Source organism: Thamnophis elegans, chromosome 12, assembly GCF_009769535.1.
Source record: "Thamnophis elegans isolate rThaEle1 chromosome 12, rThaEle1.pri, whole genome shotgun sequence".
NCBI classification, from domain to species: Eukaryota; Metazoa; Chordata; class Lepidosauria; order Squamata; family Colubridae; genus Thamnophis; species Thamnophis elegans.
This window is the reverse complement of record NC_045552.1, coordinates 20,107,433-20,132,101: the sequence shown is the minus strand read 5'-3', so window position 1 is coordinate 20,132,101 and position 24,669 is coordinate 20,107,433. Positions and strand designations below refer to the sequence as shown.

General features: G+C 39.3%; 1 protein-coding gene across 1 annotated transcript; it reads left to right on the top strand.

Moving 5' to 3' along the window:
• The first annotated feature begins 14,461 nt into the window (after positions 1-14,461).
• SYF2 (SYF2 pre-mRNA splicing factor) lies at positions 14,462-21,674 on the top strand. Its single transcript, XM_032227535.1, has 7 exons — positions 14,462-14,566; positions 16,352-16,453; positions 17,743-17,868; positions 18,571-18,688; positions 19,861-19,951; positions 20,763-20,861; positions 21,288-21,674. Exons 1-7 carry the CDS (start codon positions 14,525-14,527, stop codon positions 21,451-21,453), a joined length of 744 nt encoding a protein of 247 aa, XP_032083426.1. The 5' UTR covers positions 14,462-14,524; the 3' UTR covers positions 21,454-21,674.
• The last annotated feature ends 2,995 nt before the right edge of the window (positions 21,675-24,669 follow it).

The window sequence follows — 24,669 nt, the reverse complement described above, 5'->3', positions numbered from 1 at the left end:
ACAAAGCAGGCACCGTATAAATCACATAACAAAGATCTGACTTCATGTAAAGCCATTTCTTAATATTCTAAATGGGCCTCCCCAGGGCTGGTGTGTGTGTGTGTGTGTTTAACCAATTATGTCTCATTTCACCCTGAGTGAGCACCTAACCATCACACACATACACACCACTCATTTATATTAGACGTGACCTTTTGAATTCTCGGGAAGAGTGTAAATTGTATGTCGCCAGCATAAAATATTAAATCTAATTTACCTTTAATTATTGATGTTATTATGAATTTCATAGTAATGGAGCTAAAGAAGAGAAAGGAGGGAAAAAATACCCTCCTTTCTCCTCCAGCCCACCCTCTTCACGACTCCGCCATTAAATCGCTGGGTGCATTAGCAGCATTTCTTGAGGTTAGCTTATCTCCCTCCGATTTCTTCTGAAAGAGCGGTGATGGATGATTATGGGAAAGTTTGTAAATAGTCTTCCAGATATTTTATAATAATTATTGTGCCAATAAAAGACAGCAGGAGGCTTTCTTTAAAACCGCTAATTATTTTGCAGAGAAAAGAAAGGATGGGAGAAAAGCTGGGGAGGGGGGGGCAAGGGGGGTTGAAATGGTATCTGTTAACTCTTTTGACCCATTCCTATGCAGGGATTTCCTTTGATGTCCTTCTGGTCAAAGATACACTTTAGGAAAACCAGAGTCGGCATTCTATTAAGTCAGGGAGAGGAACAGTGGGGAACCACACTGGTTTTTCTAGTTGAGAGTTTTCATCAAGCTTTCATCTTTGATTTGATGGCGATTTTGACCAAAAGATTAATTTTGTACCTTGATTACAGTTTCATTTTTTTTTCTCCAGAAGGCACATGCTGCTTAGACACAGACACACACGGGTAGTGCAAGTAGGTACATTTTAGGGCGAAGCAAGCTTCCAAGTGGGGTGCGATTGCAACATTGCTTTTAGCACAGCAGCCTTTTGATAGTAATGTTCCAATAGTTGAGGGGCTGAAACAAAGAAGAAGAGAATTTTGACCTATTTTCCAAAGGACCTGAAGGCAGGACAAGAAGCAATGGATGGAAACTAATCAAGGAGAGAAGCAACCCAGAACTAAGGAGACATTTCCTGACAGTGAGAACAATTAATCAGTGGAACAACTTGCCTTCAGAAGTTGTGGGTGCTTCACCCCTGGAGGTTTTTAAGAAGAGACTGGATAGCCAGTTGTCTGGAATGGTATAGGTCAGGGGTGTCAAACTCAAGGCCAGGGGTGGGATTTGGAGGCTTCCGAACCAACCATAATATTAGCTACGGATTCTCCCAAACCGGGGTGAACCTCTAGCAGCCCACACCTGGGTCTCATCCAGAAACGTATGCATTTATCCTTATGGCTGCATTGGACATAACACCCATCCCTATTGCATCCATCTCTTAATCACCTTCTAGCAAGATTTGAGAAACTATGCATTCATCTCTCATTTTTCAAACGTAAATTACCAGGAGTTGTGGGGTCCTTGGTGTTCTCCGAGCTTGGTAGTTTTCTTATAGACGTTTCATTACCAAACTAGGTAACTTCATCAGTGCTAGAAGGAAGCAGGATTTGCTCTTATGTTTAAGTATCAATGATTTGCTCTGTCAAGAGTTGGTAGGAATGTTCTTAGTGGTTCCTGATAAGGCTGTTTAAACAACCTTAGCTTGTTTGCTTGCACTGGTAGCTTCTTGATTGGGGTATTCTGGGAGTTGAAGTCCGCAGTTGCCAAGGTTGGACACCCCTGTTCTGGATCTTCAGCCCTAAAGCCCTTCTTGGGGAACTCAAAAGCTCCTGTCAGATTTCATCAGGCTCAGAAGGAGTTTTTCATTTGGAGATTTTTCCCTCGCTTCGTTTCGGATGCTTCCTCCTTCTCCGGAAGGAAACCAGAGTTGCAAGTTTCCCCTCGCTTCTATGAATGGCACCAACCGTTTTCTAAGAAACGTGCTTCAATATTTTTAACAGCGGTGGGGGGGGGGAGAGCTGCTGCAGGGCCTTCAGTCTTCCTCTTTTCTTTTTTTAAAAACATTTGTATTTTAGCCAGATTTTCATTTCTCCTGTTTGGCTGATGAAGGTTGCTGATAAGATAGTGGCTTTTTCTGCTGTTGTGAGCCATCCCAAATTGCCTGCATTATTTGCACATTTTAAACTCACTCCAGGATCAGCGGAGCGCTGGCTCATTCGCTAACCACATGGGCTGGATTTGTAAGGCACGCTAGCTCAAAGTCACCACTTCCATCCCCCCACCCCAAAACAAGAAAGCTTCACATGTTGTCAGGCCTTCAACTAAGCTACTAAGCTACTTCCATGAGATGGAGGATTTTGGCCACTATGAAAATGAACAGATAATTTAATGTAAGTGTTTCAAAGTGCTGGTTGTGACTAAATGGCATAGGGCCTGGTTCCAGGAGGTCCTTGACTTACAACCATTTGTTTAGTGACCGTTCAAAGTTGCAACAGCACTAAAAAAAATGACTTATGACCATTTTGGTGGGATTTAGAGGTTCTCTGAACTGGCCATAACAGTAGCTACGGGTTCTCCTAACCCTAGCCATAACCATAACCCATATCGCAGCCTATCCTTGAACCAAACTGTCTGCATTTGTACAATATAAGCTACAAGCTAACTAACATCAGGTCCTAATGACCAATTAAACCTATTAACTAAGGTTAAATGTAATCCTGGCACATATTATAAATATGACTACTAGGAGTATGACTGGATGTCTACACAGTAATCTATCAGTCATCAATAATGATGCTGCTGGATTTAATCTGGCATAAGATACTTTTTCCCTTTGTCTACTCCTATGTAATCATTTCTGGAAGTATTACTCTACTAGAATAAGATTTATGAATGGGAACATCCATTAGAGAAAGTGGAGAAACCTAGGTATCTACAGTCAAATGCGATTAAAGGAATCGATGTTAGCCAATGAACCCCTCATTGAAAACTGGTTGTTTTAATGAACTGAGTCAAAAGAAGCCAGTGTAGAAATTTTAATTTAATAAAATGAAGAGGCCGTCACTCAATAGCACAGCTCCTTGTCTCCTGACTTGTCTCAACTGCCACACTCACACGACCTTTGCAAAGAGCCATGATTTGTGAAATCAGGAAATCAGCTATCAAGCTAAAGCAGCACGCAGAAATTCGACAACTCCCCTCAGATGGATCAGAACCGAACATTTCCCATAATAGGAAAGTTAGGAATTACATTCCAGCATCAACACAAGGTGCTAATTGGGAGAAAGCTGAGCCAGCTTTTCTTCTGTTAGCAAACCACCACCATCAATTCATGTTTTTCACAAATCTGCCTGAATGCGAGTTCCAGGCAACCCAGCTGTCTTGGTAACATTTATTGACATTCTGAGTGTGTTTTGACAGAATGTTGGGAGGGGAGACATGCAAATGGGGCAATCATTAGGTTTAAAAAGTTCAGTTTTGTGGCAGCTAAAATGCAAGCTTTTGCTGCAGCCTGTCCATTCCCCATGTCCAGACGGTATCATCCGAGACAGTAAAATAAATCGTGTGGTTTGCATTTTCAAGAAACAGAGCAGAGCATGAATGTACCTGGGTGGGGAAGGGAGAATCTCACAAGCTAACCTCATCCTGTTAGATGAGTCCACGGGGAAATTACTCAAAGGACAACAGACATTTCTTCTACTATCTGCCATAAAAGTACTTTCAGTTCAGCCCCCCACAAAAAATGCAAGCGGTTTCTGGAACACGAGGCCCCAGAGGGTGCAATACAAAGAGGCAGGGCTCCCCAAAGTCTTACCTTTGCATAACTATCAATATTAGCTTTCTTTTCAAATCCCATAAAATGGTTGACATTTTTCAGACATAACAAAGTTAAATTTCACAGGCAACTCACCACCATTGAGGTCATACTTTTTTTTAAAGTTGTTCCGAGCTCTTGTTCACACCCATTTATCCTCACTTTAAGGGTGGATTCACAATGCACACTACTCCACAAAAAAAGAGTTTAAAAACAGTTGTGGCTGGCTTATCCACTCTGCTAAGCCCAAACCATCATGTCTACATTTATTCTTCTTTTGTTTTTAAATATATTTTTATTAAACAGATTTTTTTTCTTCTAAGCCATAGTTTAAGCAATGGTTAAACTAAACTACGAGTCCAACAATGCTAAAAAAAAAAACCACACCACCACATAGTTGGCATATTGCTGGGTTTTTTGGAGTATGATGCCCTTTTTCCCCCCAAAAGAGGCTGAAAATTTGAGTGTGTCTTATACTCCGAATGTAGATTTTTCTAAGCTTTTTTTCAGCCCTAATGAGGCTGTAATAAGTGAAGGGATCTTCTGTGCTTTGCCTGCTTTTCTCATTTCTCTTCTCTCTCCAATGATCAACTGTGCTTTAGAAGCTGTTTTTTATCCCCAACCAGGGGATAAAAAGCGTGTGCATGCTCAAAACCAGCAAACTTATGTGCTGAAGCTGACCAGACTAAGGACGCTAGCCAGATGAATACCTGGTAGGCAGAATTTTCCCCCCTATTTTTCTCCCCAAAAACTAAGGTGCATCTTATACTCCGGTGTGTCTTATACTCCAAAAAATACGGTATATACCAAGCCAATGGCACGCTACAGGTAGTCCTCGACTTACAACAGTTCATTTTGTGACTGTTCAAAGTTACAACAGCATTGGGGAAAATTTTCACACTATCCTTGTAGCATCCCCATTATCATGTGACCGTTGTTGTGTCCCAAGGTCATGTGATCACTTTTTGCAATCTTTTGACAAGCAAAATCAATGGGCAAGCCAGATTCACTTACTACTGTAACTTATCACTTAACAACTGTGGCAAGAAGAAAGATCATAAAATGGGACAAGGCCAACTTAACAAATGTCTCACTTAACAACAAAAATTGGGGGCTCAATTATGGTCATAAGTCAAGGACTACCTGTACACTGTGAGAACAGCCAAACCTTCTTAGGTTTAAAGGGTACATCTGGACCCAAAAGTCCAGTGGAAACCAATCCTGAACACAGTTTTGAAATAATCTTACCATAATACCATCAACCCTAACTATAACTGTACCCTAACTAGACAGAGCTCATTACAACCACATTGCCAAAAAGGCATTAAGAGCGGTTAACCTAATTTTGCAAAGCTTCTTCTCCGGTAACATTGTACTGCAAACTAGGGCATACAAAACCTTTGCCAGACCAATTCTTGAATGCAGCTCGTCTGTCTGGAATCCACACTGTATATCTGACATTAATGCAATTAAATGAGTCCAGAAGTATTTCACGAGAAGAGTACTCCACTCGCAATAGAATACCTTATGCCACCAGGCTCAAAATTTTGTGCTTGGACAACCTGGAATTACATTGCCTATGGTCTGACCTAAGCATAGTACACAAAATTGTCTGCTACAACATCCTACCTGTCAACAACTACTTCAGCTTCAACCTCAACAAACAATAGATACAAACTCAAGGTAAACCGCTCCAAACTCGATTGCAGAAAATACGACTTCAGCAACCGAATGGTCAACGCCTGGAATGCTTTACCTGACTCCATTGTTACTTCCTCAAACCCTTATAGCTTCAACCTTAAATTGTCTAGCGTGGACCTCACCCCATTCCTAAGAGGTCCGTAAAGGGGGCGTGCATAAGCGCACCAGCGTGCCTACCATCCCTGTCCTACTGTCCCCATTTATTTGTACTGATTTCCTTTGTTCATGTCCACGTTTATACTTACCATATACTTGCTATCCTGTACATGTTTGACAAACCAAATAAATGAAATAATTAATTAATTTAATAAATAAAATAAAATAATAAAAATATGATCTGCCTTAAAAATGCCATAGGGCAGCAGAGGCATAAACTATGAGGTGGAGCAGCTTCCTCAAGGAAGGAAGGAAAGTTCCAGTCTAGCATTCTTCAACCTTAATCTGATGCCTTTCAGATATATGAAGACTTCAACTCAAAGATTTCCCAGCCAGAATGTCTCTTCTGGAGGGCACCTGGTTTGGAAAGGCAGCAATAGGCTGAGCCTCATGAATAACTGGGCTTATGCTGTTTAAAGAATACTTTATCTACCTGATTCATAAATTCACTCTAGATTCCATGCATTCATAAGCAGATTCACCAGGTGGAGCTGATCTGGGACTGTGGCAAGAGGGAGATTCCAAACACAACGTGGGTCCATTTTCTAAGAAAAAGCTTTTGCAGCTTGGAAGTTCTAAAAATTAACCACATTGCAGGACAGCAGGAGTAGAGGTGGCTCTGGACTCCCAGTATGGGAAATCTATTATAAAGCAGCATGTTTAGTATGGATTAGCGTACGGGTAAACCTAAAAAACAGGAGAATTTTAACCTTGGAAGGACATGACTTAAAGATGGGGTGGCATGCCTTCATGTGGAATACCAGAAGCAAGCTACATGCATCCCACATGCGGAGGGATTTGTTGATACAAACATAGGAGGAGATTAAAAGTAAACATTATATGAAAATCCCAGGCTGGTTATCCACTATTGAGGCAATGATCTACCCCACACTAGACATAGGTACAATGACCAAATACCATGAACTAAAAATGAATCAGGAATCAGGAACTAAGAGGCCAGGGGGTAAATATAGACTGGTAGCCATATCTCCAATTACAATCCAGATATAGAAACCAACAAAAGCTCAAGAGTGAAGAAAACCTACCTTCATCATGTTGCTTCTTTCGTAACAGCAGGCTCTGATTAGTCTCGCTTCCTTCAGTTGCTGATGTCCACCTTTCTGTCTTTTGCTGCTCTCTCGTCAGAGACTGGTGCTTCTAAGGGCTGGCTGGAGGAAGCCCCTAACCTGGATCAGAACCTGGGGGTCCAGGTCAGGAGCAGAGGCCTAGGTGTTCATTCAGCTTCAGTGGGGCACCTTTCCAGCAAGGGGTCTACCTGGAACCAAACCATAACATTTGGTTAGGTCCATATCTTTCATGCATTAACAACCAGATTTCCACATCTGAAGCATTCAATTAGCTATTTGATTGCTCATGCCTGTAACACAGGAATCTTCTCAGACTGACAGAGGGTTAGACTCAAAATCAGGTGAAGTGTTAATACCATTTTATAAGGCCTTGGTAAGGCCACACTTGGAATACTGCATTCAGTTTTGGTCACCATGATATAGAAAAGATGTGAAGACTCTATGATATAGAAAAGATGAGAGACCGCCTACTGCCAATCACCTCCACTAGACCGATACGATCGCATAGATTAGGCCTGCTCCGAATTCCATCATCCAGCCAGTGTAGACTGGCAACTACCCGGAGGAGAGCCTTCTCGGTGGCTGCTCCGACCCTCTGGAACGAACTCCCCGTGGAGATCCAGACCCTCACCACCCTCCAGTCCTTCCGCACCACTCTAAAGATCTGGCTGTCCCGGCTGGCCTGGGGTTAAGATTCTAACCCCACTCGAATTGTGTGACTGTTGTGTTTTCTTTTTAATATGTTGTATTGTCTTCATGTCGGAAAATTGTTTGTCCTTCCCACCCCCTTTTTTTGAACTGTGAACCGCCCTGAGTCCCCCCAGGGAAAAGGGCGGCATACAAATAAAGGGAAAATGAAAATGAAATGAAATGAAGAGTACAGAGAAGAGCCACAAAGATGATTAGGGGACTGGAGGCTAAAACATATGAAGAACGGTTGCAAGAACTGGGTATGTCTAGTCAAGTGAAATGAAGGACTAGGGGAGACATGATAGCAGTGTTCCAGTATCTCAGGGGTTGCCACAAAGAAGAGGCAGTTAAACTATTCTCCAAGGCACCTGAGTGGAGAACAAGAAGCAATGGGTGGAAACTAATCAAGGAGAGAAGCAACTTGGAACTGAGGAGAAATTTCCTGACAGTTAGAACAATTAATCAGTGGAACAACCTGCCTCCAGAAGTTGTGAATGCTCCAACACTGGAAGTCTTTAAGAAGATGTTGGATAGCCATTTGTATGAAACGATATAGGGTCTCCTGCCTAGGCAGGGGGTTGGACTAGAAGACCTCCAAGGTCCCCTCCAACTCTGCTGTTGTATTGTATTGATGGTTTGTACCTCGGTGAAACTAAATAAGGTTCAAATTAAGTCAAGGGGAGCTCAGATTTTACCTTCTTGTGCACAGATAGGGATTCCATACTGATTGAGCCCACAAATATGGTTGCAAATTGTGATGGTTGTTCAGCAGGTGACCATATCCAATTCTAGAACCTTTTATGTGGCGGTCATTAAGTGAATATGTTGATTGTTAAGCAAGCTAGGTAAATCCCAATCCTGTGACTGCAGAATGTTGCGAACAGCCGGCAATGTGGGCTGGTTGCCAAGTGCCCCAAAAGGCAGCCATGTCACCAGCTGTTCGATGTTATGACAGACCCTGAAAAAGTTACTTAGGGCCCAGCTTCAAAGTCCTGATACCTTTTCCTGGTCATGTGACTGCATTTTGGGCACTTGGTAACCAGCCCACATTGACGGTTGTTTGCAACATCCTACAGCCACATGACCACGGGACAGCTCACACAGTCAAGGACTACCTCTGTATTAGAGGCATGGCTTGTTTAATCTTGTTTATAAAAGCAGTAGACTTATATACCGCTTCATAGGCCTTTCAGGCCTCTCTAAGCGGTTTACAGAGAGTCAGCATATTGCCCCCAACAATCTGGGTCCTCATTTTACCCACCTCGGAAGGATGGAAGGCTGAGTCAACCCTGAGCCGGTGAGATTTGAACCGCTGACCTGCTGATCTAGCAGTAGCCTGCAGTGCTGCATTTAACCACTGCGCCACCTTGGAAGAGGCTGCAATGGCATGGTTTTGTGCAATGCACAAAGCAATAAGCCATGGTTTATAAATCCACGCTGCTGCTTTTGACTGAAGTCCAGAGCAAACAAAACTTGTTGTGGCTTAGTGGGAAGTGTGAGCTGGGTCTGTTACTGGAAACTGGATATGGCTGATGGGTTGTGTCAGTCAGATCCAAGAGATGAGTCAAGGCAGAAAAGCAACAAGGAGGAAAGACAGAAGCAGCCAGAAGCTCTTTGGCACAGAAACAAACAGGACTAGGGAGAGCTCCATGGGAATCCTGCTGGCTGAATCTCCCTTCTTTAAGAGAGAGGAAGGATGGATAGATGTTGTTCAGTTGAAAGCAGAGGAAACACGTGTGCCCCCAGCTGCGCTAAGGGCAGGGGTCAGCAACTTCATGACCTGTGGACTTCAACTCCCAGAATTCCTGAGCTAGCATAGCTAAAGTCCACAGGTAGTAAAGTGACCACAATTGCCCACTTCTGACTTAAGGTCAACCAGCTCTCTATAGGCTCTCATTCATTTGGGAGTCTTTCAAGTAAATGGAATTAACCTTGGAAACTAGGGTGCTACAAAGATTTGCATCCAGCATCTTAGCAACAAGCATGCATTTCACATAATCCCAGCTTAACCTTGTATCTTTATAGAGTCCGGATAAAATTTATCCCTTAATGAAGGTTTGATAGATTTGACCAGTTGCTAAATATTCAAAGGGTTCAACTTTGGAAAGTGGCAAAGCTTTGTCAGAGTCTTAAACCTAGCTAAGGGTGCATCTTGTATGACCCTGTATATTCAATGAAGTCGATATCTGCGATTTTTTTAGTTTGTGGAGAGCTTAATTCTGCAAATTTATTCTCGTCTTCTTTTGAAAATGCCTTCTTAGATTGGAAGGTGCTGGAAAGCAAAATATTAAGCCTGGTCTTATTTCTAAAAGCTGTATTTCAAGGGAAGGAAGGAAGCAAAGAAGGAAGGAAGGAAGATAAAGATAGATGGATGGATAGATGGATGGATGGATGGATCGATCGATCGATGGTTGTAGGGCTTCTCTTCCCCTTTAGATTTTAATATGTATTAGTTACCTGTTCTAACTCTAGACCATTCTATTCACTCTTTTGAAAGAAGAAAGGAGAGGATGCTCTTTTAGTGAGGTCCTATCTGATTATTTACAGGTAGTCCTCAACTTGCAACCATCACTGGAACCAGAATTTCCATTATTAAGCAAGGTGGTTGTTAGTGACACCCACTTCTATGATCTTTTTTTGCCTAGTGATTGTTAAATGAATCGCTACAGTTAAGAGAGGCACATATTCAGTAAGCAAATTCAGCTTCCTCCATTGACTTTGCTTGTTGGAAGCCGGCTGCGAAGATCTCAAATGATTATATGAGCCAAATGCATGGTGGTTGCCAAGTGCCTGGTTTTTTATCACATAACCATGGGGCTGCTGCAATGGTTAAGCATGAGAACCAGACATAAGTTACTTTTTTCAACTTTGTAACATTTTTTGCGAGGGGTGCAACTGAGCAGTGGCTCGGTGGCTAAGATGCTGAGCTTGTTGATCAGAAAGGTCAGCAGTTCAGCGGTTCAAATTCCTAGCACTGCTTAATGGAGTGAGCTCCCGTTACTTGTCCCAGCTTCTGCCAACCTAGCAGTTTGAAAGCATGTAAAAAATGCAAGTAGAAAAATAGGGACAACCTTTGGTGGGAAGGTAACAGCATTCCGTGCGCCTTTGGTGTTTAGTCATGCGCCTTCAGCATTTAATCATGCTGGCCACATGACCACGGAGACAACAGCATTGGCTCTTCGGCTCTGAAATGGCAATGACCACTGCCCCCTAGAGTCAGGAACAACTAGCACTTGTGTGCAAGGGGAACCTTTACCTTTCAGCAATCACTAAATGAATGGTTGTAAATTGAGAGCAACTTGTACAAGAATTAGCCCATAAACTACTTCAACCAAAACAGGAACTAATACTTCTTTTCATATATCACACAACAAACGCAAGTTTTGTTGAACTGTGATTTATCAAGCAGGCAATAATGCCCTTCGAGTTGCTGGGTAGGACACCGATTTGAGCAACCTCTAAGTAGGAGACCTCTATCAATTTTATACATGAATGAAATATTTCTTTGGAATCATTCAGATGTCCCTCCTGGCTTTCCTATCCACCTCCCAGTGCAACCATTTTATCATCATCTGAACTATCTGATCAGGGTCTTGGATATAATGCAATTAGGATTATCATTTTAAGGGTATTCAGATGAAATTTAAAGCCAGCCTTGCACTAATTTGGCTGTCAAGGAATTGATTTTGATCCTTAGCACTCTTTCATTTTCAATAGAGTACTGCTCTAACCAGGTTAATTTCTGTTAAGCACATTAGTCAGGTACTTCTATCTCCCCAATCAAATGATTATATGTCTCTGGGCTTTGAAAAATTAAAACTAGGGTTACCGCTAGATGGGAGCAAAAACTTGGAGGTTTCTAAATCTCTCTGCTGTTCTCTGATAGGCAATCAGATTTCTGCAATCTCAGCCATTCGCCCTAATCTTAGCAGTATTGCACAAACCCCACAACACAAAACCCAACTAATGTACAGGTAGCCCTCGAGTTACAACCACAATTGAGACCCATATTTCTGTTGCTAAGTAAGATAGTTGTTTTGCCCCATTTTACGACCTTTATTACGACTACAGTTCTGCCACATGGTTCATAGCTTGATGCATTTGCATGAAGCTGTACCTCATGTCTTATCAATTATCATGGTTTAATTCATACTAAGTAGCTAAAATAAAATTCAAAACACTATCCTAAAGTGGTATCTCTCCATCTCAGCAACTTTGAGATGTGTGGATTTCAATTCCCAAAATTCCCCAACCAGCAATTTAAGTCCACACATTTTAATGCAAAGTGTCTTAAAGTATTTAACCAATGCCTTAAATTTAACCAATGCCTTCAATCTTGGCAACTTAAAAGATGTGTGAATTCTGTTCCCAGAATTCCACAGCCAACAGAGAATTCTGGGAATGGAAGTCCACAGATTGAAACTCCTAAGGTTGAAAAATACTGCATTAGATAACAACTAATGTTATGGAAGGTATTTTAACTTGAAAACAAGGAAACCAGTGGCTGACTCCCTATACATGACAGGCATGTATTAAATAATTAATAATAATCATGTATTAAATAATACATAATAATCAGTGGCTGATAGCAACCAGTAGAGGGCAGTAGAAAACAATCTATAATATTTTATTCCTCCATACAAGGAAATTTAACTTGGAGTCAATTTCTCCTTAATTAAAAAACAGCAAATTAGACAGAAATTGCCCACCTGGTTGGAAATACAATTTCCAGGTCATTTTTAGATCCTCAACAATGAAAATAGTTAATGTGTGAATGTTAATGTAGCAGGTTTAGCAGCTTATGTCTTATTAGCAAACTAGTCTGTGTTATGCTATTTGACCTCTTTTTTAATATATATTTTCAGAGTAAAGATAATCAGAATTGGCCTAAACAACTTAGGTGGGGAACATTCCTCTATCAGCTAACAATTTCATTTTTATCACAGTATTTGGTAATGTGATTTTGAAGTAATTCCTTAAGATAATTTTTATGCAGAAAAAATGACAGATTTGAAAATTGAAAGTGAAATTTTATAAACATCCATATTTCTACATGAATGTAGTTTTTTATTTTAATATATATTTTTTAATGTAAGCTTTGGTGATTGTTCAAAGTTACAGTGTAGCAACCCCACGTGTGATCAAAATTCAAATGCTTGGGCAACTGGCATGTATTTACAATGTATTATATGCATTTATATGTACAATGTATTTATATACAATGTATTTATAGTAACTGTATTTATATACAATGTATTTATAGTGTCCTGTGACCATGTGACTGCCTTTTGTGATGTTGCCTTTTGGTTCTGCCAAACAAAGTTAATGGGGGAAACTGGATTTACTTAACAAATATGTGATTGTCTTAACAATTGCAAACAATGGTGCAAAAATCATCATATAATCAAGTGCTATTCACTTAGCAACTACTTTACTTAGCAATGAAAATTCTGATGCTAGTCATAAACTGAGGATTATCCGTACCCACATAATCTGTATGGATGGGAGGGGGTGAAAGATAATTATCCCCCAGCTCATTGCAACCTCTGCATTTAAGAAATGAACAGTTATTTAGTTTGGCATTTCCCTCAACCTAACTTCTAATGAAAGTACACAGTTGCCCAAGCCTTTTACTCCAAGATGTGTTAGCGTGAATTTGTAAAAGTGAAGTGGAGGAAAAGAAAAATACAATTTCTTTATGTATTTTCAGAGAGCGGTGATGATGGTGTTTCCTTTCATTAGTTCACCAGATGAATATTTAGAACTATACTGCCATCGTATGACCAATATAGCTTAGTGCAAAGACAGGATGGATTTCTATGAATATTAAAATTTGAATAAAATAGGCCAAGGTTTTTGTCAATACAGCAATACAGTCAATACAATCTGCAGAACTGAGAGGTGTTGTTTTGATTTTCACTACTAGAACAATGAACACACTTGTGTTTCACAGGATTAAGTATAAAATCCTGCCTGGGAAAATAAAGAGGTATTTTAATAACTGCAGCTCAGGTAAAATGAAATTTTCTGGATTTTACTGTTTGGTTTTTAATCTACGTTTAACCAAAGAAGGGACGTGATGACTCAGTGGCTAAGATGCTGAGCTTGTCAATCAGAAAGGTCGGCAGTTTGGCGGTTTGAATCCCTAGCGCCACATAACGGAGTGAGCTCCCGTTACTTGTCCCAGCTTTTGCCAACCTAGCAGTTCGAAAGCACGTAAAAATGCAAGTAGAAAAATAGGAACCATCTTTGTTGGGAAGGGAACAGCGATCTGTGCACCTTTGGCGTTGAGTCGTGACGGCCACATGACCACGGAGGTGTGTTTGGAAAGCACTGGCTCTTTGGCTTTGAAATGGAGATGAGCACCACCCCCTAGAGTCAGGAACGACTAGCACATATGTGCAAGGGGAACCTTTTACCTTTAAGCAAAGAGAAATATTGTTGACCTCTCTCATGAATAGTAAAGATATCAGTTAACCTTCTGAAAGAGAGAAATGATAAGTGGATAGGAAAGGGGTTTATGCTATGCATTCTACTAAACCATGATTTGCTTCCATACATAAACCACCTTGAGCTCCTGGAGGAAAGTGAGAAATAAATCTCCTATTGGGAATTCTTGCAATTGGAAGTCCACCTCTCTTAAACTTGCTGAGGTTGAGAAGCAGCTCCTTAAAGAAATTAGCAAATAAAGGAAGGGAGGCTTTTCTTTCTTCTGTCAGCCCTGTTTAGCTCTCATTAATGCGCAGCGGAAACCTGGAAAGTTTCCGCAGAACAGAATAACAGAAACTCGCTTCCAAGAGATAAATGTTGTTACCTCAACCTTGTTTGTTTTCTGACAGGACTTTTATCATCTATGGAGGCTTGTAATTTCTCGCCTGGCCTCTTAAGCGCTACAGCTCAATTCCCCCCACCCCACCCCCACACTATGGCAGCCGCTCGCGCACGCATCTCGATGGTATCTCCAAACGTAGAGTCTCCTGCTGGAATGTCAACGATATTTGACAGAGGTCTGTTTTCATTCGCGTCCTCATGACATCACGAGGCGGAAGCCGGAAACAGGAAGTCCTCGATGTTTATGGCAAGACGACGAGAAGATGGCAACTGCTGTGGATACGGGAGCCTCTGCGGATGGGACGGTGAGAGATGAATGTGGTTAGAAGGGCTCGTTGTAGGGCAATCTGGCCACTATACCGCAACCGAAAGCTTCAGTCCAGCACCGCCCGAGGCGCCGTGTTGGGAAAGGTTGCTTGTATCCTGGGAAGTAAGAGATTTGCTTTGGCCGGAGTTGCTGCTCTGAATCGGTGGCAGGGATGGGGAACCTGGGCTGGACTACAACTCCCAACATCCCCAGCGGCCTATCTGTGAGCTGAAATTCAGCAATGCCTAGAAGTCTACTTGATCTTGGTAGAAAAGATGGGAAGAATTAAGGGCGGGGAGGAGGATAAAAGAGAGAGAATCTCATTCTTTTTCACATTGTTAATACTGTAGAGCAGGGATGTCCAAACTTGGGAACTTTAAGAATTCTGGGAGTTGAAGTCCATAAGTCTTAAAGTTCCCAAGTTTGGACACCCCTGCTGTAGGGTGTATAAGTAGATCTGGAAGTGTTAAGTTTAGAATATTCTACAAATTATCAGTTTACTTCCATTTCCCCTGTATTTAGGAATCAGTTGAGGAAAGCCTTTTAAATGTAGCCTCATCCCTTCTCTTGCATGTTGAGATATTTTGCCCATTGATTTGTTGATTGGGACCCCTCAAGTTGTTTTTGACTCCTAGCAACTGCATAGATTTTCTCCATGATTGGTATGTAATCTGTTCTTTCAAGACTCCCAATGCATCATCATCACTGTAACTGAATCTATCCATCTTGCTGCTGGTTGTCCTCTTCCCCTTTCCCCTTTTTATATTGTTAACATTATATATTATATAGATATACTACACATTGTATACTATAATTATTAACATAACATGTTGATTGTGATTTACAAGGATAATTGGCTTTTCTTGGGTTTTTGATAAACCACTCCATCTTCCTTGATCCCTTTCTGTATTTTAATTGTAATGGGTAGAGAGGGTTTACTATGAAAGTTTTTATTTTCTCCTGGTACTGTATTGTTAAAGCTCAAGACAATAATTATATTTCAAAAGCATCTGTCTTGAACTTTTTGATCTGTTAGAGAATATAGAATTAGATATCAGATCCTGAGTGACAAAATTAGACACATCTTGATAAAGGTTTTAGACCAGTACAAATAAGGCAATAACAGCAGTGAAAATAATGATTGATCCTATATATCCAGAGGGACGCGGTGCCTCAGTGGCTAAGATGCTGAGCTTGTCGATCAGAAAGGTTGGCAGTTTGAATCCTGAGCGTCGTGTAATTTGTCCCAGCTTCTGCCAACCTAGCAGTTCGAAAGCATATAAAAATGCAAGTAGAAAAATAGGAACCACTTTGGTGGGAAAGTAATAGTGTTCTGTGTGCCTTTGGCTTTTAGTCATGCCGGCCACACGACCATGGAGAAATCTTCAGACAGCACTGGCTCTTCGGCTTTGAAACATATATGAGCACCACCCCCTAGAGTCGAGAACAACTAGCACATATGTGAGAGGGGAATCTTTACCTTTACCCATATATCCACCAAGTCAGATCCCAAAAGTGTCAGGCTACATGCCAACTATGGGCTAAAATGCAAGAAGCAATAGAACCAATCTATAACAAGGGGGCTCTGTCAATTAAAAGGAAATGTGGCTAAAATCATTATGGTAACAAAAGAGAGCAGGTATAACATCATGTGTTTAACTAGTGCTTTATTTAGCTTGCAATCCTGATTGTGAAACTGCTTTTTATACATCGTGTATTGTATAACCATTTATCTGAACCCCAAATTATTATTTTTTTAAATACATGTGGGGGGATATTCCAGATGGCTTCCAACACTTCAGACAGCCTGATGACAGCTGAAGAAGCTGCTGCCCAAAAGAGAGAAGAACGGCTTAGAAAATTCCGAGAGCTTCATTTGAAAAGGGTAAAGTTACCTTGTGACTTTTGGATTCAAATCCCAGAACAGTAAATCACCTGGGTTATACCCTTCTGAGACCTAATTAAATTATATAGCATAGTGTACAAGGTTTATGGGGCAACAATTTAGCATGCAAGAGAGTAGGCTTGAAGAGGGGGAAAAAAGTTGGTAGTTCAGGATATAAAATTTGTAATAGTTTTTTATTTTAATTCTGTTTGCTGCCTAGAGTCGCTTGTTGAGATAGGCAACTATATAAATGGGGTAAGGAGAGAAGAAAGGAGGGAAGGAAGGAGGGAAGGAAGGAAAGAAGGAGAGAAGAAAGGAGGGAAGGAAGGCGGGAAGAGAGAAGGAGAGAAGAAAGGTGGGAGGGAAGGGGGAAGGAGGGAGGGAAGGAAGGAGAGAAGAAGGGAGGGAAGGAAGGAGGGAAGGAAGAAGAAGTAGGATTGTTGTAAAATAAGATGGGTTTATGGGATGGTAAGAAAGCAACTTCAATTATATTGTCAACTGTAGGGGAGAAAAATTGTTACAAGTACATATTATTAATAACAGTTATGAGATCATATAATTGTGAATGTATATATGAGAAATAAAAATTAAAAATTAAAAAAAATATAAATGGGGTAAATAAGTACAACTCTCTAATTAGAGGCAATCTAAGGTCCTGGGAATCACTAACCATAAATAAATGTTTTTATGTTACCAAGGCTGAGGAGTGATGTTACAGGTAGTGCCTGGGTGAAGAGCTCCTAAATTCATCTGTAACTCAAATTCTTAAGTCAAAACCTGTACTTACAAACCAACTGCCTACTACTAAAAAATGCCAGATAGCGTTATCCTTGCTGGAGCCAATGAATCACTGAAAGTTCACCATTGAAAACAGGCTGTATATAAAAACATAACTTTAGCAATTCATCAGCTCAAGAAGGAGAACATCACTCACCATTTTCAGTAGTACACAGCCTTAAGGGTTGTCCTTAAATCACCACATTCTTCGTCTGGGTAATGCTTGTTGTATTAAGTTAAAATAAACGATAGTAAGAGCCAGAACAGTTACTATTATGCAGTAACAGCCCACCAATAAGCAGACTGATAAACCTCTGCTGCAGAATCTGTTTTTCAATTTTTATTTGCATTGCCATGAGAATTTAGCATTCACTAGTAGAGTATTTCTTATTATTGGTGAAGTTTGTAACTTTCTTCATTTTTTTGCTGCTTATCCCTGATTTGTTTCTATTTTCTAATTTATCAATTGCTGGTAAATGGGAGATGTTCTTATCTCATGTTTATTTTAAAAGAATGAAGCCCGTAAGTTAAATCATCAGGAAGTTGTGGAAGAAGATAAAAGGCTGAAGTTACCAAGCAACTGGGAAGCAAAAAAGGCTCGCTTAGAATGGGAACTCAAAGTGGAAGAAAAGAAAAAGGTAAACAAGCAAATAATATGATGTGTACCTTTAAGACAATTAGAAAGCTTTAAAAAAGTCCCACAGTTACTGTTTTTTCACTGGGTTTTATTAGAAATGAGCAATGATAGATACAATACTTGCACCCTTACTGGAAAATACTGGCATCCAAATATAGCCCTTTTGCATTCGTGTGCAAAATAGGTGATGTACATTAATAACTCTCAGAGTAATTCTATGAAAAATAGATATTTTTATGTTTTAAATGGAAGGGCGCAATGTAGCTTCTGAAAGACCAAAATTCTGTTATTATTCTAAAAATGAGATTTTATAACCCTTCACCAAACGAGTAAAACCACAGTTCACATAATATTTTTTAGAATTTCTAATATAACATTAGGATGCATTTGTGATTTCAAGAAAACTGTTACTTTTTGTGCCATATGCTTTGCATCAGCCCACCCAGTGAGTATTTGGATTAGGCACGATTTAAACAAGGAATTTCATAATTCATTTCTTTTGTCAGGATGTTCTAGGACACTGTCAAAAGAGGTGGGAATTATTATGGGTACAGACCTATCAGAAAGAGAAATCAACAGCAGATCACGTATAATTCAACTGAAGACTAATTTTATAAGGAAATATAAAATATAAATTTTAGCTCAGGGGAACATTTTTTGAGGAACTGTTTCAAATTATTAAAATGAGTTTACTGTATACTAGGAATGCTTGCTGAAAGGAGAAGATTATGAGAGAGTAAAGCTGCTAGAAGTAAGTGCAGAAGATGCAGAACGCTTTGAGAGGAAAAGGAAGAAGAGAAATCCTGATTCTGGATTTTCAGGTAGGGGGAAATGATCCTTACGGTTATCAAATAGATGTTGAATAAAAATAAAGTTTTACACAGTGGCTCATATCAGGGGTTCTTCTGTAGGACTTGGCCCTGTGGGTCATAAGAATATTGGAAGGGGATTATAAAACATTTTCAGAATTGACCGTGGTTACTCAGCCAAAGTGGGAACATTGTCAAAATTCCTGTTTGTCATGGCAAGTTCAAACAGAGCAAAAATCAGAGATACATGCAAAACAAAGCAGGTTTATTTATTATCTAGTATTCTTTATCTTTATGTAAGTGAAGACTCAATTATCCAGGCCAAAATTATCTAAGGGGGTTAAACATGGCAACTGGACCAAAGTTTATTAAACTGAGATGTTTTGTTACTCATCCAAGTAGCGTATTTTGCGGATTATAAAACGTATTCCCTCCTCCCCCCTTCCCAAAGTGGGTGGAAATGTCTGTGCGTCTTATAGAGCGAATATTGCAACAGGCGGGGGGGTGTAGTGCCAATCAGCTGTTCTAGGCGGGGGCAATTGGTGCTGTCTCTTATCGCCACCACCCATTCGCAGCAATCGGTGGCAAACGGGCTGTGGCAAACAGGCCGTGGTGACTGCAAACAGGTGGCAGAGGCAGATTTTTTTTCTTGTTTTCCTCCGCTAAAGCTAATGTGCATCTTATAGTCCAGAGCATTTTATAGTCTGAAAAAATACAGTAACTTCTTCAATCAAAATGAAAATTCATTGGTTAGGCATAGTGTCAGAAAGTTGTGTGGAATATACTAACTCTGCCATACTGACTGCAAGGAATTTCTTCCCAAAATGAAATGCAATATGTAAATGAGGAGCATTATTTACATATTGCATTTCATTTTGGGGAGAAATCCCGCTGCAGTCAGTCTGGAAGAGTTAGTACATTCTAAGGACTCTATGCCTAACCTATCCCGAAAAAAATTCATTTTGATTGTAGTACTTACTTGGATGAGTAACAAAACATCTCTGTTTAATAAACTTTGGTCCAATTTCCATGATTTAATCTTTTAAATATTCTTCATCTTTTTCCTGAGAACGGGGTTACACAAACTTATTTATCATTGCGGAGGGAATCACAATATTGCTGAAATAGGTTGCCCTATTTAATAAAAGTGTATTGTTCACTTAGCTAATTTTTTTGCTCTATAGACTATGCAGCTGCTCAGTTACGCCAGTATCAGCGGTTGACCAGGCAAATTAAACCTGACCTAGAAAAGTATGAAAAATTAAAAGAAGAAAGGCAAGTAATTTTGTTTCAGTTTTTTATTATTATGTGGTTGAAGGATCTAGAAGACTTACTGATGAGATCATTCCCAAACGCATATGAATACAGGTAATCCATGACTTATTTGATCGTAAGTCATGATGATTATAAACCAGACTACCATGTGATTGTGCATATTGCATTGCAAATGCCACAGTTGTTAAGCAAACCCATTGTTTGCTATATGGTGCTTTGTGCTGCAAATTAGAAATAATGGTTTCTGGCAAAAATATAAATTGTGGTCCCATGAATACAGGACAATGCAACCGTCCATAAATGCGGCTGGTTGCCCATAATGTGACCTGTGTGTGGTTGATGAATCTGGGTGTAAGTAGCTTTTCTGGACATTATAATTTTGCACAAACCAAATCTATTGCAATATATCTTCCATGGAGGTCTGCTTCAATTAATTCAGCTTTCAAATCCTTCCTTAAGTATATAACAATACCATTTTTCTTCTCAGTGGCAGAAGCTATGAAGTGTTGTCCAAGTCTTGTATTCAGATATTTTTGATCAGTGACCAGTCCTAAGTCAAAGACTACCTCTAAATCATTTTGCACAGCTGGTATTAAAGTAGAGGGGTAATGTTCCATTTACCTGGCTCAATTTTGGTTAAATAAAATGAGAAAAGTGGGAAAGATTACAGATATGGAATTAAGAGTACAGACTCTTAAATCAGTGCTACCATAACGGGTTAGATTGGTATTTTCTGTCCCAAATTCCTGAGCTGGAAAAATTTCACAAAAATGTTACTATTAACATTTATTTTCTCCTTTTTCTCCTTCAGTGGTGAAGATTTTTTTCCAACTTCAAATAGTTTACTCCATGGAACTCATGTGCCCTCCAAAGAAGGCGTTGACAAAATGGTTTCAGATCTTGGAAAACAGTAAGTGCCATATTCATAATGAATGCACGTTTAAATTTATTAAGCATCTTGTATATGTGCTTATAGACCTCTTGCTATCATAGACCACCTGTTTTATTTCAGATTGCATTATTTAAGCACTTTGTACTTATAAAGTCCATCTCATTTTATTTCCTATTTATTTTTCAAATAATATAATTATCAGGCAAGGTTTTGCCCCTTTAAAATGATTCTAAGTAATCATATTAACTATAGAACCCAGTGATTGATCTGCTTTGGAGTGGATTAGTGAAATGGAGTTTATTCCTGTTGACCCCATTAGCTGAATATACAAAAAAAAATTTATATTACTGTCTCAAGTGAAGAACATCCAGTACCTCATTAAAATATGAATTCAAGACATATCTATATATGAACAAAGGCCAAGTATTTCTGGTTCTTTTTCAGAATTCAAAAACGTGAAAAATACAGCCGGAGACGTTCTTACAATGATGATGCAGATATTGACTACATCAATGAGCGAAATGCCAAGTTCAATAAAAAGGCTGAGAGGTTCTATGGGAAATACACTGCAGAAATTAAGCAGAATTTGGAAAGAGGGACAGCTGTGTAGACTGAAAAGTTCAGGACCTGGCCTTGCTTTCTCAATTTGGCTTCTTTAAAACTTTCATGTATAAAATATGCTTTGCAAACATGCTTTAATGCTAGAATGAAATATATTGCAAATATCACAAATTGTTTTTATATGTACTTGCGGTTTATTTGAAAACTGTTTGTTAATTTTGGTAGTTTGATTAAACTAAGCCATGGCGTATAAAGCTGCTTTTAAAACACTCTTGGTATGCTTTGTCTGCTTAAGGAACATCTGGTTTATAATGCAATGGGAAGCCCCAAAAAATAATTAAACATAATTCAAATGGATGTGCAAAACATATCCAGTCTTGGCTTTTGTACACAAAAATAGTTAGAAAGCTCCCTAAATATTATTTGTATTAGAAACGTAATATTGTTCATACACGTAGTCCTCAACATACGACTGCTTAAGGGATCTTCATAATGCCCCACTCCTCACACTTCCCAGCACCATCTGCTACCCTTACTAGCTAAACTGTTTCCCAATACTCACCCACAGCATTCTTCCATCCCCTCATGATCCTTACTTGGTACTCAACTCTTTCCACTTAATGACTCTTGCAATCCTTGGATTACAGCAGCAATGCAATGCCATGACCTTTTAATACAGATCCTCATTTGTGGTGACCCCCAACCATAAAATTGCTGTCTCGGTTCCTAAGACCATCAAAAATAATGTTTTCCGATGGTTTAGGCGACTCGTGAAAGGGTTGTTCGATCCCCAAAGGGGTCCCGACCCACAGGTTGAGAACCACTGCATTAATGTAATATCATGCTTTATGACTATGTCATTTAGTATTGACAATTCCAGTCAACTTACCATTATAACCTGAGGATACCTTTGTAATAAATTAAGTCTGTTTCATCAAAAGATGCCATAATCGGGTTTTATTATTCTGTTACATCAGGTGTTGGATGTGACCAAATGGTCAATTTTGCCTGGGTTAGTGGTGGCACACACTTTCCCCAACAATTGGTCTTCAGGGTTACCTTCCTCTTTTTAGGCCTTGAAGTTCTTAAACAAAACTCTCAAAAATCTGTAAAATGGCATAGCAGCTTTTCCTCCCTCCACAAGTTCTTGTGTTTGTTGGAATGAAGTGTTACCTCAATGTGCTTGCTCCTTTTCTGTTTGTTGCCAGCTGAGCTCCCAAAGAAGGCACCACCAGCATATGGTGTTTACTGTAGTTTCTTGTCCTGGCAATTGGGATAACCCTCTTGTCTACCTGAAATTGCTGCTGCCTGTAATTATTGATACATTCCTGAAAATGCTGGGGTGTGGTTCAATCTGTTAGACAGTGTGGATGCTAGTAAGTAAACTGAGCAGGGGAATGAATGAGTCCATTTCCTCAAGTTTCTAGGGCTATAGTGTATACTCAACTATCACTTATTCGTGGTAACATATATAATGACCGTACTGCCTTTGGAGTTGGTTCCAAAACTGAGGGTGGTACAGAAAATTGGCAACATCATTTAAGCAGATGAAACTAAATTTGTAGCTATGTCTTATTTTGGTACTTGCAAGGAAAAACAGGCACCTGGCAACTCCAGAAAATTGTTAACATTCATTTTGCCCCTTTAAACTCCCTGAAAACAGGTGGACTAATCTGGAAGTTTGAAGTGGTACTTCTGATACATTATACTTCTGCTCTAAAGTACCCATTTTACCTTTTAACACAAAAGCAGACAGAATAATTCCAACTCAATCTGTTTCATAGATGGCTAACATTCCAGGAAGTGCAGCAATAGCTTATGGGTAATCGGTCCCTGTACTCATATACTACTTGGATCTTTTATATTTCAGACAACAGAATCCAATCAAATATGTGTTTGTTAAATAGCTATTTTCACGTCTTGTTCCTTTGAATAAAAACAGTACACTTCCACAGAATATTCAAAGTTTATTGAAATTCTTTACTATTACAGATTTTTATGAAAAGAAAATATGCAACTTTTATAAATTCATCCCTCACTAATTTTGAATGCCATTTTTCTTGAATATCATCATAATGCCACACAGTTCAAAATATTGGCTATAGCACAGTATTTACACAAGCTATGAAATTCAGTAAAAACAATAGTACATTAAGTAGTACCTACATTTGCCCCGACCAGCCTTTTCTGCTTGAAGCATGACTTATTTAAATCTTTGTGCCAAGCTTATTCACAGCTAAATAAGAACTTTAGATTTCATATAAGAAATGTTTCTTACAAAAGTGCAAGACTAATTTATGCAGTGTTGATAACAGGCAAGGATTAAAATGCAAATACTAGAACTTCACTAATGCATCTTTTCTCGCCTTTGTTCTTATTGCAGCAAGTATTCTTGTTAAAGCTAAACATTATCTACACAGGGAAAATGAACTATCAATAGGAGCCATAAATCACTCTTTAAAAGTGCTTAAAATTGTAAAATGAAGAAACCTTAATTTGTTCTTATGTTACATATATTACACACCAAAGTACGATATTCCTGTTCATGACATAATCCATTTCAATCAAAAAGCAAATTTAAAGAAAAAATCCTACCTGTATTTGTTGGGTCTATTCCATTTTCTATCTGCAAAACACATTCTAGTTTCAAATGAGGTAAACCTACATTTAAATCTCAAAAATGAGATATTTTGGATTTCATATTTTAGATGCTATTAACTAGAACAGAACTACTAGCATGCTCTGAAAATTGTACTTTTAGGTAAAAAATTATGAAACAGGACATTTTACTCTTTCTTAACAGGAATCCATTGGCCAACAGAGCCTTTTTCTTCTTTTCTTGGGATACTACCAGATTTTTAGAAAGCAGACTTGCTGATTTCAGGGCCAGCGGCCTGGGCATTTATATTCTGAAAAATAGAACATTAGAATAAGGATTTGTCAGTCATTATTGTCAGAATAAGTCACTCATTATTTGTTCAAGCAAATAATATCTTTATCAGGTAGCATACGAAAATGGTGGAATTTTAGGATATTCCTACAGTATTCCTTTCATACCAATAAGTGTTATTGGTATTATATGATATTAAGAAGCAAGTGCAGACAAGTGGCTGCAATTTATGTCCATCTTTGCTATTTTCAGTACATTTAGCTCAGATTGATACCCATTCCTAAATTTTAGTTTGTCCTAAAATGGATTAATGGAAAGGTCACCATTAAGAATTACATTTTGTTATTTCCTATTAAAGAATTAAGGAAATATTTT